At 53.4% G+C, this 16,899-nt stretch overlaps 3 protein-coding genes across 3 annotated transcripts; 1 reads left to right on the top strand and 2 right to left on the bottom strand.

Annotated features, from left to right (window-relative positions):
- Positions 1-446: 446 nt before the first annotated feature.
- K489DRAFT_290177 (uncharacterized protein) lies at positions 447-2,531 on the bottom strand (the record flags this gene model as incomplete). The annotated part of the gene is made up of 3 exons (XM_033600169.1): positions 447-546; positions 577-1,491; positions 1,552-2,531. Coding segments are annotated over 3 exons (1,995 nt in total), but the record flags the coding sequence as incomplete, so codon positions are not given.
- A 6,758-nt stretch (positions 2,532-9,289) lies between these two features.
- K489DRAFT_60130 (adenine deaminase Dea2) lies at positions 9,290-10,806 on the top strand. Its single transcript, XM_033608751.1, has 2 exons — positions 9,290-10,581; positions 10,639-10,806. The coding sequence occupies exon 1, from the start codon at positions 9,373-9,375 to the stop codon at positions 10,444-10,446; it is 1,074 nt and encodes a 357-aa protein (XP_033456885.1). The 5' UTR covers positions 9,290-9,372; the 3' UTR covers positions 10,447-10,581; positions 10,639-10,806.
- A 619-nt stretch (positions 10,807-11,425) lies between these two features.
- Positions 11,426-13,449, bottom strand: K489DRAFT_60136 (uncharacterized protein). The gene is made up of 2 exons (XM_033608752.1): positions 13,081-13,449; positions 11,426-13,026 (listed from the first exon to the last, which is right to left on the bottom strand). Exons 1-2 carry the CDS (start codon positions 13,307-13,309, stop codon positions 11,612-11,614), a joined length of 1,644 nt encoding a protein of 547 aa, XP_033456884.1. The 5' UTR covers positions 13,310-13,449; the 3' UTR covers positions 11,426-11,611.
- Positions 13,450-16,899: the final 3,450 nt, after the last annotated feature.

Genomic DNA, 16,899 nt, shown 5'->3' with positions numbered 1-16,899 from the left:
GATCGGGGGGATGTCAGGCTCGGATGCGGAGAATGACTTGGTCGATAATGCTGCTGTGGAGGCGGCGGAGGTGGCGGTGGCAGCTGATGTTGTGACGGGTGCTGATGATGATGTGTAGGGGTTGGCGGGAGCGGCGGTGGCAGTGGCTGCTGATTCGTCAATCCCGATCGCAGGGGTGATTGGTTTGTGTTGCGCTGCGGTGGTGCTGCCGCCGCTTGGCCGCCTGAACCTGCCGGGAAGTGATGTTGTGAAGTTTGACGTCGATGATCGTGTGACGGCGTGGCTTGTGCTGGAGGCGTGAGCTGTCGTGATAACGTGCCGAGGCTGGACGAGTGAGAGTGGTGTGTCTGGTGTAGAGACGAATGATGCGGCGGCTGCGGTTGCGGGTGCTGTAGGCGCTGGGCATACTGCTGTTGATGTTGCTGTTGCTGTCGCTGTTCGTGCTGCTGTTGCTGTTGCTGTTCTCGGTCGTGCGCCAATTGCTGGATCATCCTTTGCACATGATCCCAACCTCCCCATTCCTTCTTCTCGCGCTCGGACAATGTGCTTGTCGATTGCTGCTCAGCCTGCTCAGACTGCCTTGCACCTGGGTGTATGAGCACCAGCGGTGGAGAGTGTGGGCCGCCTTGAGGGGGCATGAAAGGGGCGCCCATCTCACCTCCAGTCCACGTCCAGGCGCCGTCGATACACGCTTGCATATCCCCGCTGACATATGCCAGCATGGCTTCATCGCGAGCGAGATCATGGAAACTTGCTCCAGCGCGTAGTCGGCCTACGAGCTGTTCGAGGAAGAAAGTCAAATAACGGCCACAGGCAACGTTGATCTTGCGCAAGTCAGCGATGGCGACGGACACATGCATCAGTGTTTGTGCACTGGCAAAATCGCCGACGAGGCAAAGCACTAGTTGGCATCGCCACACCAAGGTGCATAAGAAAGCAGGTGCGACACTTCGCATTCGTGCGGCCCACTGAGAGAGATGCTCGGGAGAGAAATGACCCTGCCGAGAGACCACAGAAGGATCGCGAAAGGTGCGTTCAACATAATGCGCCATGTTTTGTGCGACAGAGACACAGCGTTGGAGGGCGTCGTGACGGTCGCTCCAGCTTCGACAGGCGGGCGACAAGTTGTGACGATAGAGAAAGAACATGCTGTTTTGGAGCGAGCAAACACTCGGCAGCAAACGCGGATCCAACGGTGCCTGCGAATGCATCGGATATGGCTCCGGCCAAGTGGACATGACCGACCGAAAGTGCGCGTCGTAAGTAGCCAGTGTCGAAGGTGCAATTGTCTGAAGCTTCAAGCTCCGTTTGATTTGCGCCGTGATCCGCGACACGGTTATCATGGCGACGAGAGAAGTGCAGCCCGCTTGAGTTTTGCTTTGTAATATGCCGTTCGGTGTGATTGCGTCCTCGTCAACAGGCGTTGGCTCACTGATTTCACAATCGTCATCGTTAATCAACAGTGGTCGTCCAGTGTCCAAGGAGATGATTCTGCAAACTCGTCAGTCATTGAAGTTCTTCGCCCAGCCGCGTAGATGATTGTGTACATACCTGTCCCAATTGTACACCGACCACCAAACGCGACGTCTCATCTCTGCCTCGAACGAATTCTCTGCCTCTCGAGAAGTGTATGCCCTGCGGTCCGTATGCAACCCAATGTCTTGGGCGATGCGCACCGCCGCGCCCATCCATACCCAAGCTGGAGAGAGCAAATTGCTTTCAACAAAAAATATGGACATGATCAGCGTTGTACGCACTGTGTCCAGCGTGAGCTCGTCGCTCCACGTGTTGACGTTCATGAGACACAAATCGATGTAGTGTGCGCCGTCTGCTTCGTCCTTTGCTGTTGACGGTCGTGGGTCCATCACAATACCGCAAGCCATGACGCTGTAGAAAAGAGCAACCCAAATATGCCGAGAATCCTGGAAGCCGCCCACGCGATAGACTTCCTCGTACTCCTTCATGAATGTAGGCCAGTGCAAGAGCGGTGAGTTCAGATGCACAGACCCGTGATAGTTGGCTAAGCATCGATCCGCGATGTGTTTTGGTGGTAATGGATGGTTCTGGTGTGGAAATCTCGTTTGCGCCCCAAATTGTCGGTAAGGAGGTGGTGGCTTGAAGATCCCCCGACTGTAATTGCGAATGTTCTTCCTTACCTCGTCCATACCGTCGATTGCTGGAAGTGGTGGACGATGTTCTTTTTGGGTCGATGAGGGAAGGTTCAAAACCGGCGCGTTCGCGATGATTGCTGATTTGACATCTGCGTCCGCCAGCGCAACGCCGCCATCTTTCAAACGATCCTTTAGTTGCGTAATGTGTTGTCGAGCCTGTGAAAGTTGCTTTTCGAGGTCTTGCACTTGCTTTATGGACGACATCCTTCGATTCGTCTCCTTCGTGAATTGGCATTTCACCGAACGACTTGAGCATTCCGAGCAGCTAGAAGTATCAGTCGCATCGCACTTGACCTTTCGCTCTCGACAAGCGTCACAGCTGGGATCCTTCCTTCTCTGACGATACGCGCGCTTCTGTTGCGCAGACAGCATGTTAAGGGACGTGTGGGTCGGCGACCGGCCTGGCGTTGAAGCAACAGATTCAGGTCCCGGATAGTAGTCGGGCACTCCAGAACTCGGAGCAGATGTGGGCATCATGTGATTGTTCGCATACTGAAATGCCGGTCCGAGACCGCTCGGCTGATGCCCGCTATGCATCGATGATGGCGAATCGGTCCTGTTGCTCGGAGTGTGCTGTTCTGAGGATGCATATGATGGGCCTGTAGGCTGCATTGATGCGGAACTGGCCGAAGAGTAGGCGATGGCATTGTGGCCTGTCTGAGATTGCAGGCTCAGAGTCCTGTGGTGGTTCATGATGATATGCGCCGACTTCTCCAGCAAAGGTCTGACTTGAAGAGAAGTGGCTTAAACCGCATGCCCATCAGCATGAAGCGCACATGTCCCTCGATCCAAGTATGGCCGTGTGGCGTTCCCAGCTACCGCGAGGACGATAAGTGCCTATAACAGTTGGAACGGCAACAACAATAACAACAACAGCAGTGGTAGCGAAGGGGCGAGACCGGCCAAATTGAATGTTGAAGAATGAGGTGTCAGTCAAACGATGTCGATCCAACAATGACGAAAACACCGTTCAGACACACAAACGGAGCGGCAAAGGAGGATAAGAAGGAGAGTCTGCGGTCTTGAAAACCCAGTGACGCTCTAAATGGCTTCGTATAATGCGAGGAAGCAACCCCAGGGCCGGAGAGAACTGTCGGTTGGCGGGTGAATATTTTAGTTCAATCTGAGACAACGAGAACGACAAGCAGAGATCGACATGGCTCTACCAGGTAAAGCAAAACAACCGCAACGTGCTCTTCTATCTCTCACACTGCCCGGGAAAACAGACCCTGTCCAATTGGCGTAATGCTCGTCAGAGACGGACGTTCGGCCGCACAAGACGATCCGATTGGGAGGAGGAGGGTGCGCGGGCAAAAAGAGGGGATGTCGTCGCAGGGGACCGGAACGAATTTGGCGGCCGGCGGCGGCGCTGCCAACCTTGGAATGTAACGAAATAGATGGCGCCAATTCCCTAGTCGCCTACCTAAAAGTGCTGGACGAAGCTGCAGTCGGATGCGAGCCCGGGAGGGTTGTCAATGTAGTGTACTGCTGACTGCCTACCTGGCACTATACCACTATGCCACTATACAAGGAATGCTGGATCCCGGCGCGCGACGCAGCTCGGAAAAGGAAGTGGCAACCACGCGCTTCGGGGAGTGGACAGGATTTTACTGGTAAAATTCTTGTGTACAGTCCTACACAATAGATGAGGTGATGAAGAGGAAGTCATCAACCCTGCTTCCAAGGCTCCCTCCCGCGAGTGGATTGAGATGTGGACGAGTTGGGTGGGAGCCCTTCTTACTTTCCCTCACCCGTCCTCTTACCTGTCCTCCTTCCTGTCCTCTCACAATCTTCTCTAGACTCGTCCTCATCCCGCACATACCTTCGACAGCATACGAGACACACCCATCTGAGCGGATTTTGTCGCATTCACGCGATTCACGCATTCACTCCGTTCAAACACTGGCGTGGAGCAGATAGATGCAGACTTCATTGGTCACCATCGACTAGCTGTGCACAGTGCACTAGTTCTCGAACGAGGCCATGGTAGACTAACGTTCTGGTCGATAGTCCATTCGAGGAATTCCTCACGTCCAGTTCGACTCATCAGACAACCGTGCGAGATGCGTCCATGTATCTCGACGAGGATCGTGCGTGGGCGCTGATTAAAAGTTCATGGCCATAGCGTGCGCCGCGTTAGTGATCATAAGCACGTCCACACGCTCCCGGAACAAGAGCGGACATATCCATCCGCTTGTGCGCCAGCCCTTCCAGACTGGTCGACGTCGATCAAAGTCGGGTTCAGGATGCAAGTGAAGGAAGGCTGCAGACGTCGTGGTTGCTACGTTGTAAGTCGTCCGATATCATCTCAACGAATGTGCCCTCGACGCGGGGACGGTAGTGACATTCCCTGCCCACCTTCGGATAGCTCAGCGTGGACTTTCCCTGTGAAGCTGCGTTTAGACGTTTTGAGACAATCCGAGACGAGGCATTGATCCGGTGTGGTGGGGGTGCATCACAGGTATGTACAGGGCCCGTAGTGTGAGTAAGACATGATAGATGAAGTACACGGCGCACCTCCTGTATGGTGTCGTCTATCCTCCAACCCCTCCGACATTCAGAAGGCGGGCGCGAAGCTTTTGGAAGCAAGTGACATCTGCAATGCACAATTGGGGTCTGTCCAAAACAAGGAAAGTCCAGCGCACTCGGGAGGTATCAGGACGACGTCCGAATATGCGCGTAGGCCGCGTTGCACCAGGATTGTGGACCACGGTGGGTCGGTTGCAACATGATGTACAAAATAGTCGGCACGTATGTGCAATGCAAAGAACTCGCACATGGGTGTGCGGCAGTTGGGTTTGCAGGCCGATCATACGCCCACGCACAACAGCATGGCGATGCGCAGTGCGGCACCGGCGATCCGAGGCTTGAGACCGATGGTTCGAGGTACATTAGTCAAGCGCTCGAAGGAATGGAATGCAAGGAAAGACGACCGAGGGATTCGGCCGGCACCATAACAACCCCTGATTCCCAATGGAAGTCATAGTAATGGCCATTGATGACATGGTCGCGGTATCAAGGCGCGGTTTGCACCCATGCCTAGGCCATATGTTCTGTGCCTTATAGAAACCTGGGCCGACAACGTGCGCCATATCCAGATACTCTTTCATCCTCGGGCGTCCACTTCTGGTTGATCAGACACTATCGTCTCAAGCGACGCCACCGAACCGAGGCGTAGATTTATCCTCGCGCCCGCAGTGCCAGCGACAGCAAGCCGATGCATGCAGACTCGAGATGAGGCACATGCATGGCATGTGTGTAGCGCTCAGCGAGATTACATGACAACATCAGCGCCAAACCTGGTGGCGTCCTGTCTAGCAAGTGTGCTTCAAGTCTTTGTTTAGTGGCTGCTTGCACATACAGTAGCTGGAGGTTGTGGACGGGCACGACGGGCTGTAGCTGTAGGCGGGCTGCCAGCCGGATCCGGCGGGAAATGGACCGCCTGCGACTCGTTCCAGCAGCAGCTGAAGCAGCAAGCAGCCGTACCGACCAGGCGATTCATCACACGTATCAAGAGCTGTTATCTTTCAGGACATCGATCATGCAACGAGAAGATGATGCATCCACTCTGTGCGCACAGTGCCATATTTTCCGGAGACACCACATATACATCCGGGCGTGATCCTGCAATTTCACAGACAGCTCTGGTGCGGTAAGACGAGATGATCAGGGACGTGGGTTAAAAGACGGCGGGCATGGGGTCGGAATTTGCCGTGAGACAAGACAAGGGCAAAGCGGCCGGGTTGTGCATGGGTGGGCTAGCGAAACGCAAAAGCGTCTCGATCTAGCCCTCCACGCGAAAGGTGCGTCAACGGGAGCCACGAGGTCAATTTCTTCCAGAATAATCTCAAGCGAAGGCTCGCTCGTTCGCGTTACGAGTTGACAGTCCTTGGCATGATAAGGCTTCCAATGGAACGCATCAGGATCGCGATGCATGCGTGATACATGCTGCACATGCAACACGCAAGTCCCCGGATTGGACCAATGTGATATGCTATGCTCCGAGGTTACCTGCGCCTGGCGAGTTGGTGACAAGTTATCGCCATAATAGTGAGCTGACATACCAGGTTGTCGCGACGTTGAGGAAAATGAAACAGCGCTCTCGAGTACAGTACTACTACCACCCTAGGAAAGTATGTGCAAGCCCGCATGCCGGAAGAATTTCGTCCGGAGAGCGGAGATCAGGCCTACTGTTCCTGTCAATACATTCCTTCTGCCCAGTTGGCGTAAACTCAAAACGCGCATTGGAGCGGGGGTAGAAGATGTCCAGCAAATTTGGACAGTAGTCCGGATCCCGTCACGTTCGAAACGGGCAGCTCACCACGATCCGACAACGTCCCAAGGTTGAATCTCATGCTCATAATTTGCCTATCCGAGCACTGCAGCCGGTCGGTCCACGAGACTTCAATTCTGCGTAAAGAAGGCAAATCGCCGTCGCGGCGTGCACCGTAAATTTGGCGTTATTGGAGAGAAAATCCATTCAACTGATTCATATGGACTGTCTGTGCAGACGGATGTCGTCTCCGAAGGGGAATCAAGCCGATTTGCCAATAACCAAGAGCTGGCATCTGCCACCGACTACGGGGAGCACGGTCAACCGTGATTTTCTTCTCATCCGCCCAATGTCTCCCTCATTTAAACAATGTTTAGCGAGAGAGTCAGTGCGTTGGGGCAAGCAGAGCCGGTCGCCAAGCTAAACGTAGACGTGGCGTCCACCATGCTTGCCCGCCCGTGGATGAGAAAGACAGTCAGCCCCCGACGTGCAGCTCGGGCGCGAGATCGAACCTCAAAGTTGGACCTTGTTTCCCACACACTCTATACGATCGTGGCCGTGGTGGCTATCGCAAGCTCAGAAATTTCGGAGGTCGCAAGACTCCAGCAACACCATCTCGATGGCCAACGCATCGAAGTCGAGTACATCAGGGACTCATCACATCTCCGAAGCCTTGTACAGATGGCCGTCACAGTCGACGATGGCACTACATGTCATAGATGTGTGTCGTGGAGGTTCGCAGTCACGGGACACTGGCGCTCGCTGGGATCATTTTGTCAAGCGCTTCCAACTTAGCATCGAAGCTTGGATGCCAAATCGACGTCGGATGAAGCATAATCTCGTCTTGCAGTCCATTTGCATCGTCATCATTTTTATTATCATCATCCTCGGCGTCACTATCAATGCCGCCGCTTTCATCATTAGTAGCAGGGACGATCCCTTCGACGTCGGTGGCTGCAACATGACTCATACTGTGTGCATAGACGATCATCAGAGCTGGCGATGCCAGAAAGTAAGCCCTTTGGGCAAATCACGACCCCAATTACGCCGTTGACGTCGCCGACGCTTACGGACGTTGGGCAACGAAAGCGAGCGACTTGGTTCAGTGCTCTGCTGCGCCACTAGCGACTTGAGCTGCTCAGCTGGACATGAGATCTCCGTGCTATATACATGTCGTGGAACGTGACGACAGATGCCTACCCAAATCATGATGTTGACAACAGGGCCTCTGACGAAATCACTGGATTGTCCATTTGATTTCCGAATCCTGCCGGACGGGCTTCAGCCACTTGCCGATCTGTCAACGCCGTCCCATTTGTTGCGTGTGGCGTAATGCCCCATTGGGAAGGTGCCTTTTGAATCGCAGCTCCCCCGGGTCCGAGTCATGATTCGGCTGTGGGAGCCGTGGCTGCAATGCACATCCGAGCTCGCGTACGTCGTGGATTGCCACTGGGCTTAGCTGTTCGCATATCATGCCGACCGTGGCCTCGCGGCCGCGCAGCGTGAGGTGCGCTATGTATAAAGTGCACGCATCCATTCGATACGATCAGTCAGCCTGTCACATGTGTGGTAACCCTGACATCCGAGGCTCCTTGGAACGGCCCAATTGCCGCTTGACGTGATCATAAAGCACTACTCGCCCAAGGTGAGGAAAAGTCTCCGATCCGGAGGACAGCGCCTTTGTTGAGTAGTCTATGTGGGGGCCCCTTTCGTGCCGATTCCTTCACCTCTCTTGGCCATTGGGCCGGCGGCTTTGTCTATGACAAATCAGTCAAACTCTTTGGATCAGATTCGAGCTCGACAGCATTCGCGAACACAGGCATACCGGACAGCGGCGAGATTGCCGCCGAGATCTTGCCCTCCAGGTCAGCACGGCCGTGGCGTTTGGAGCGAAATGATGACGACGCGAGATGAGCTTCTTCTGCGGCACAGGCCGCGTGAGGGCTCGGCTCTGTTCGGAAACGAGGGCTGAGTGGGTCAAGTGGGCGGCCTTTGGCTTTCAACAGTGCCGATATCCAAATTAATTGTCCAGTGCGCGCGCTCTACTGGACGGTGTCAACCTCTTCTGTCGGCATCCTTGCCCTGTCTTTCGTGAGGAGTAATGATCAGCTGCCAGGATAAACTCACATACTCGTATGAGACGACGTTTCAGATATCAGGAGCAACCTTGTCGTGCTTGTCACTACGATGCCGTATGTCGTTCAAGGGCTTACTTGGTGATATAGTCATCACAACAATGATGCGCTTCTGGCTGGACCAGCCGAATGAGAAATGATGGCGCGATGCGAATCAATTGACAATTACATCGTGTCGTCGCCAGCCGGCTTTCCGAAACCTCGCTCACCGAGCACGCGGCACGCCGCAACCGCATACGGTTACTGCTACAAGTAGTTGATCTGTATCGAATATCGTGCGATGGCCGACAGCAGATCTAGCCTCCTAACGGCACTGATCCCATGCCTGCACTGTATTCGGAGTGGCATGACAGATCGTGAAGCCGCCTTTCTGAGATGTTTAGTCATCTCGATGATTTTTTTCTGCTTTCATTGGATTATCGTAGCTGGGTATGGTATGTGTCTAACACTAATAAGCCCACGATGCATTTGAATCAGCTCGACGCAGGTATCGCTGGCATTCACGTCGTCGACGTCTCCGAGACCTATGCCAAAAGGGTAGAAATGACTTTCTTATCGTCTCGAGTTATCAGCGCTCATCTTTTCATGGAAGCTAAGGATGTGTTGTGGGCTTATCAACACGGGTAGCCGCGAGCCTTGCATAATGCAGCCTCCAATACCAGGGTCGTTTCGACGAACTCTCGAAATGTATCACATATTGGTTGTTCGAGTTCTTGCAGATTTACACAAAGTATCAAGTAACGCATCGCGCTGCGACAGAAGCTTTCCAAAATAATTTCTGGGCACGGCAACCATGGCCATCACAGATTTTCGATCATTTCTCATAGCTCTGCCAAAATGTGAACACCACATGCATCTTGAGGGCGCTCTATCTCCTGCAATTCTGTTCCAATTGGCCGCCAAGAACAACATTATCCTGCCTGCCGATGACGCCGCTTTCGCCTCTACGGAAGCTCTATCGAAGCGCTACAACGACTTCTCATCCTTGGATGATTTCCTCCACTACTATTATATCGGCATGAGCGTGTTGATCGACGCTTCAGACTTCGAGGCTCTCGCCTGGGACTACTTCCAACATGCCAGACAGGACGGGGTCATGCACGCCGAGCTCTTCTTCGATCCACAGGCGCACCTGGAGCGAGGCGTGACATTCGCGACTATCCAGGCTGGTTTTGAAGCCGCGCGGCGGCGCGCTAACTCAGAGCTGGGAATCTCGAGTGAATTGATCTGCTGTTTCCTTCGCCACCTTCCGGCTGCGCATTGTGAGGCGACGTTTGCTCATGAGGAGCTTCAAGCTAGTCTGGGCCAGGGCCACTTCATCGGAATCGGCCTGGACTCAAGCGAGCTGGCGTTTCCACCCGAGTTGTTCAAATCACTGTATGCCGATGCCAAAGCAAGATCTTTAAGACTTACCGCTCACGCGGGCGAGGAAGGTCCAGCGGAATACATTGCCAATGCGCTGGAGCACTTGGAGGTCGAGCGGATCGACCACGGCATCCGTCTTGCGACAGATGCCGCTCTGATGTCCAAGGTCGCCGAACGAGGCATCATGCTCACTGTCTGTCCCTACAGTAATCTCTACCTGCGATGCGTCACATCGATCGGGGATCTGCCGATCCGGACATTTCTTGACGCTGGCGTGAAGTTCTCTCTCAACAGCGACGATCCCGCTTATTTCGGCAATCACTATATTCTAGACAACTACATGGCCGTTCACGAGGCATTTGCGCTATCTGTGGATGAGTGGGCGCTTGTTTGTGAGAACGGCATCCGTGGTAGTTGGTGCAGCGATTCTCGCAAGGATGCCATGTTGGATCGTCTCCAGCAGACGATCGACCATTGGCGAAATGAGGGCGACCAGGCTTGATACTTTTATGCCGCATTCTTCCCGTATTAAGCTGAACTCGTTTTAATCAACGCACGCGATCTGGCATTCGTCAATCTTGAGATCCAATACATCCAAGTCGATCACTCCTTAAACGCCGTGTCTCGTCCCCAGCAAGTAAGTTTTCTTGTCGAGCTGAGGTAGCATTCGTGTCTGAGAAATTGAATTTTCGAGGGAGACTACGCGAGTAGTACAGAGCAAGATGAACGTGTATCGTGAAAGCCGGGAGTTGGAAGCAACATGGAGTGGCTTGCCTACCGACTTAAACATACGTATAAGGAGCGACTTGGCAGATGACCAAGTCGTGCGCAGTAAGCAAGTAGACACACACGAAGTGAAGACTTCTTTGAACCGAGGCGCTCGCGTAATAATACTAGAGGTTCATTATTTATTAATGTAGTGTATCATATCCACAATCATCATTACAAACGAAGTCTGAGCGCGCTGAAAACGCTCTCGATCATCATGTTCCCGTTCCAATGCGTGTCATTAAATGTCCTCCGTCCGTGCTTGTACCCAACTCCTGTAGAAATGCTATGCGGATGATTCAACGGTGCAGTTCTTGCAAAAGAGACACAAGTGGCGAGCTGCAATGCACGGCTTTTCCATTCTTGGGGGTCCACCTCCCAAGTCGACATACAGGTCCGATCATCGGATGTTCATGCTGTGGATTTAAGACTTCCAAAGGATTCTTGTGGCTTCAGGTTTATCGCTCGCAGCGAGGCTTTGACTCCATAGGAGCGGCTACTCGCTGCAGTGTTGACTTTGCGATCTGACCCAGTAGCGATGTGGTACTGCGCAGATGTGCCGGAAGCTCTTATGACGGCATTCTGAAGCGCGAATACTGTCTGTCTACCGTCGCGAGGACGAGGTTTGTCTATCGGTGGTGTTCCTTCATGACTGACAAATCCTGGCTTTTGCGGACGTTCCGCCGAAGACTCAACCGATTCGGCGGTGAGCAGGAGCTGTATCAATATGCGATGGCCAAGATAATTCGGCCTTTCGCATTATACGCGGATGGAATTTCTCATTGCCTGAAGGAGTGTGAGCTTCGATTCTTGCACGACGTTGTTCGACTGCCGTCGGGAGACGATTGTAAAAGGTGCAGGTGGATGAAGGATGATATCTTGAAGTCCGTCGTGGAGGTTCAGGTCCAGATCGGAGCCGGAGGTACGCACCCGAATTGATCACCGCGCAGCATATCGTGCATGACATCGTGTCCATCGTTGTAGTCGTCGTAGAGTGCAGCATCGGCGGCTTCAGCTGCGAATGCCCGCGGTGGAAAGCCAGGTGACGGGACTGTGCCCCAATTCTGTGCTCCGTGGGTGAAGTCTGGCAATGCTAGCTGCTGTGTAGGAAGTGAAGAAGGTACTTGTAGGTACGAGTGATTGAAGTTTGTGGAAGCCATGCCATACTGCATCGAATCAGACGCATAAGCCGAATTGTGATTCTCGAGTCCTGTGTAATCGAGCACACTTGAGTTGAAATCAAGCATACTTGTTTCGTCGAGCAAGCCTGGAGTAGTCTGTACTTGCGAGTGAGCGTAGGAGTGCTGAGATTGTGACTGGTCGTCCAACATATGCTGGGTGCGGAAGAGAAGAGCAGAGTGGCAGGGAAATTGCATGAGCGAGATGATCTCTTGCGAGGAATTGTCCGCACCATACTGCGAGTGCATGGCATCTGTGATATTGATGATGTTCTCCAGTGGCACGAGAGCGCTCCTTGCACAGAAAGCAGGACCCAGAGCTGGGAACAGAGGCTCTAGCACAAGGGCCGTCGAGTAGAAATACGCTAGGGTAAGCATCGCAGGTCCCTGGCCAGACGGTCGTTGAAGAAGCAACGCTGGGACCCAAAATAGCCATTTGCGGAGGAGATATAGGTGCGCAAATTGCTCCTCGGGCGTCCGGGCCGGCACCGAGGAGTGTAAACTCTCCACGTACGAGGTCAGCTGGCTGATCCAGTGCAATTCAGCCTCGTTGTCGACAAAGAAGGCCTGGAGACGTTGCAAAGCAGACAGAAGTGTTTGCAGGGTGGCACTTCTCTCAGCAGGCGCCAACGGCGCCGCTTGTTGAGACACATCGTCGTGTCCCTCAAACATGCCTTCCTCGTTGATGAACTCCGCGAAGATGGAGTCGTGTGTCCATGATTGCATCCTCACCAGCACAGATTGTATTCCATTGCGCAGAGAAGACCAGCTCTGCCAGTCAGTGGCTTGCCAGAGAAGCAGGAGCGAGGTTGCGAGCGCGGCATCTGCGTTGGCATGAGAGAAATTGCCTATAGCCTCATGTAAACCGCGGAGTGCGATCGTTCCATGCTGCATCTGTACATTCCGAGTTTCGCTAGAGGAGCGGGTCCACGCTATGTTATTTGCGGAGAATGAGAGCAGTGCATGCATCACGAATGGATATGTTGCGGCCAAACTCAGAAATTTGGGCACCTTCTCTGTCCAGGTGGTTAGATTTGAGACGCCTTTCGAACGAAGTTCGTTGGAGACCGAGGTCAGATGATGAATCAATCGCAACTCATTCTTAGAATACTCTTGTGTCGGTGGCGGAGGAAACACTTGCAGATCCGGGTAAGGAAAGCTGCCAGTGCTTTGCCATTGTTCAATCTTACTCTCGGTGCTTGGTGAAAAGCTGAGAGCATGTTGCTCTGGGCTGTGTTGCGCGCTTTCGGTATCAGACCCGGTGTTTTCGAGGTAGTCGCATCGGACCATATGCTTGACACAATTTTTGCACTGAGGGAATGTCTCATCGCATCGAATGTGTCGGCGTTTGCAAGTTTTGCATCCCTTGCGGCTCTTGGTATGGCTACGCCGTGATGGACCTGCGCCGCGACCGGACATGGGGGCTGTTGAAAAGGATATATGTATGTTATGAGATGAATAGCCGGGCGGAAGGCAGCTAAAGGCGAATCCAAAGCCGAAGTTGCTAAGGACTAGAGTTGAGGTTTGTTGAAACGATGCTGCGGCACTCGATACTGGGCTGGGTTCAAGAAACAGTATCGATGTCGAAGCCACCGGAGATATTCGTCGTGGTGAGGTTTAGATATTGTACACGTTATTGATGAGAATGGCGAGATGAGGAGTTGGAGACGGATGTCGGGATGGTCGAGGAATGGTCACAATTAAACGAGTGAATCAAGCGAGTGTGGATCGTCAAACAATGACTTGGAGTTGGAGTCTTTGGAATGAAGCTGGTCTGGACGGTCTCCGTGGGTCCGGAGCCAATATACATAGTTGCAGAGGTGATGCCAGGGCAGTGGTATCGATGGGTACCCAACTCTCAAAATAGACGTTAGTCGAGCTAGAGTAGGACGGTGCCAGGTTGATCGTGTGTTACAGCCAGTAATGCACAAGCTTTGGCTATTGCGTGGGCGAATAGTGAATCCTGCCCGGCAAATCGAGAAGTGGTGCTCCGAAGTCGACTTTGCTATGACATCGGTCCAGGGTACGAGCATCATTTACATGGTCCGATCAGGCCGCTGCCTTAGTCGGAAGACGGCGTACCCACGTCGGCTAAACATAGCAAGGCACAAATCAGATTGCATTGGATCTGCCGGGATGGCTATGACATGTCGCTGGGCATGCGGAGGTCGGACGACCCCTCGAGCATATCGGCGCAGGTGGCTAAGCTTCGACGTTTCCTTGCAGGTTGACATCACCTGTCCGTCGCATGTTGATCGCCTTCCAACACGCACACACGCACACGCACATCCTACGACAACTACCTGCCCGTCAGCGATCGAGAATAGCAGCGTGCCAGCTTAATGGTCGGTGCGGTCTGACTGTATGCTCCGGATGAGTATACTGCATCTAGCAAATGACTACCGGCAAAGCATCCGATGGCCATGCCGTTAATGAGCGGGCGCACAACACCGCTCTGGCTCCTAATCATGTTTAGTGCAGATACAACTATGGTCCCACAACGTCTCACAACGTCTAATCATACGTCGGAGTGGTCGGTCTGCCCCAATTCCTGGATTCGCGGGCTGGGATCTCCTCCACTTCGTTATCCCGTCCGCCATCTGGTACACCAGAATATACGGGGTTCAAGCGGGCAAAAAAGAATCGGTCGTCAGCGGCGGCGGTCCGATGTGACGCTGCTGACTCGGTTCGGGGTTGGTCCGGGCCGTTGCCGCTACTAGCACGAGGCTACACGCTCTCGACAAATCAGAGACGTTGCACCGGAGGCTCCTCGACAGCCTTGCCACAAAGAGACATCGTGCACACCACGGTTGCATCTGCAAGAGCTATTTTGAGATGCCTGGACACGAGAAGCAGCATCGTCCTATATGCACCTCTCGCGCACACCCTTCTGCGTCTCATCAACATTTACACTGCAGGCCCGACAACATAGTCGTCGTGTCATCTAGGGCACATATTTCGGAAAGTTACAGTGCGATCTTCGCGTGCTATATTATCAAAGTCACCAATTGAAGAGCGTTCTGGGGCCAAACGAGTAGGTCGCATCGAAACGGCCTTGGGACAAGGCCATGTCCGCAACGCATCAGCGTAACACTTGATCTACATCGCAGCATTCCTAGGTGATACTACACGGACGGGCATCGGTCTTGTCCGTTGGCCACTCTGCGGCAATTCTTTCTCGAGAAACTGGGAGGAGAGGCGACGCGCGGCGGTGTGGTGTATGGCGTCACATCATGGTGCACGAAAGGGTTGTATACTTCCTGACATGTCCTACCCACGTGTATTCGCAAGCGATCCATGGTCGGTCACTGAGCACTTGGCCATGGACAAACGCCGAGAGCCTGTTGCGCTAACACACATATAGGCACGAGAGGGCAGGGGAAATGCCTCTCGAGTGTGTGAGGAAAAAATCCCATTGCGGCACATGACGTGCAAATGCAGAATCGAGGGCATGCCGGCAACTGCCGACTCGCCGCCCACGGCGTCTGTGGAGCGTGGACGGATGCATATTGCAGTGGTAGCGGGCCGTCAAGACAAGATGTAGTCATGAAAAACTTGGCTCTGTTTACCGTTAGGTATGCCACGAACGGTCATCAAGCAATACGCTTATGTATTGTAGATGTGGTGGTGCATGCATGAATTATCGGATTCCTGCTTCGATGAGCTTAGTGGGATTGAGCTCGTCGCTCTGTTTTCACTCCTACCTAGGTAAGAATCAATTTTCATACATGATCCGCGGTCAATGAGGCCACTGGAGCGAGGATGCGTGTACTGGAGTCTTTAGACTGGAACGATTGAGATGCTGGCGTCTTTATCCCGCCTTGGAAGTGTCTAGACTCATGAACGCCACGTCGGCAACTGCAGGCCCGTCGCGACGAACGTCACACGCAGGTATTGTGATGGCTTCCAAGCTCTCCCACGCCTGGCTCGCGGTGGTTCCGATGGCTCGCCGTCGGCCATCTCTATATGGAGACGCACCTGCCACATATACACACATGTTACCATATTGTGTTTCAGACATCCCCCATGTCCATGGCCTCGAAATCCACGGTTTGGCGAGAGGCTACGCGTGAGCGAACGTTTCATGGTGCCCACCAACCTGGGTGGGTCACTGGTGATCATATCAGAGTGGAGAAGGTAGCATCACCCAACGGCGATTTTGCATTCACGGCACTGTGAATTAGCCGCGTACATTTGGATGAGCTGGAACACTGATCGGTTAGGCACAGGCGTGCAAAACTTCGGCAGGCTAGAAAGATAGCTGTCCCAGTGCCATGGAATTTGCATTGAAACCGAGGTCTTGTCGGCGACCCTGATTCGGGTGCGCTCGTTCCTCGCAGCTGGTTAATCTAAATTTTCGGTCGTCAAAGATAGAGTAATGATCGATATCGAGACTGTCCAGGTATTCCACTTCTCCACCAAGGAAGAACGGTGGCTTTGCGTGGACGCTGCGTGCTCTCGTCGCTTGGCCGTCTGCGGCCGTCGGCGCGGTGCGTTTTATGGCTGATGCGAGAGTGCGTCTCGCGCACACACTGGAACCTGCCGAAGGCACTAAAGCGTCCACCTCCAGTGCCTAGAAAACTGTAGAGGGCATAAGGTCCGTCACACAAAAATTCCACGATCGGACTTCATCATCCAGATGCATTTCAGGGTACTGCATGCGCATGTGCCCATTCGGTTGTGAGGGGTTCTATTTTCGGCTTCAGAGAATTCAAGAACACCTGCCACCATGGTCAATCTGGGCGTACATGACTGCAGCATCAAGTTAGCCAATCGACGCGGCTTTGCGGCCATCTTCACGCTATTAATCGCTATCGGACGTGCAGTCGGTCAGCAACTTGCAGCGATCCCCATGCGTTCGAGATGTAACCCCATTTCTTCTGAGTCGAGTCGTGCGACGATCCCGTGGCTGATAACTTCCCGCCACGACTACTTCCACCTTGACGATGTGGAAGATATCGAAGACGGCTAATTGCCATGTCACGAAGGAACGAGCGAAATGGCTTTAG

The sequence above is a fragment of the Dissoconium aciculare genome, assembly GCF_010015565.1.
Source record: "Dissoconium aciculare CBS 342.82 unplaced genomic scaffold K489scaffold_12, whole genome shotgun sequence".
NCBI classification, from domain to species: domain Eukaryota; kingdom Fungi; phylum Ascomycota; class Dothideomycetes; order Mycosphaerellales; family Dissoconiaceae; genus Dissoconium; species Dissoconium aciculare.
This window is presented reverse-complemented; position numbering and strand designations above follow the sequence as displayed.

Excerpts from the sequence above, each read along its gene's own strand:
- K489DRAFT_60130 (XM_033608751.1), top strand. The coding sequence starts at position 9,373 with ATGGCCATCACAGATTTTCGATCATTTCTCATAGCTCTGCCAAAATGT.
- K489DRAFT_60136 (XM_033608752.1), bottom strand. The coding sequence starts at position 13,309 with ATGTCCGGTCGCGGCGCAGGTCCATCACGGCGTAGCCATACCAAGAGC. Across the intron at positions 13,027-13,080 it reads CTTTTCACCAAGCACCGAGA|TGTTTCCTCCGCCACCGACA; the intron begins GTAAGATTGAAC and ends CGGATCTGCAAG.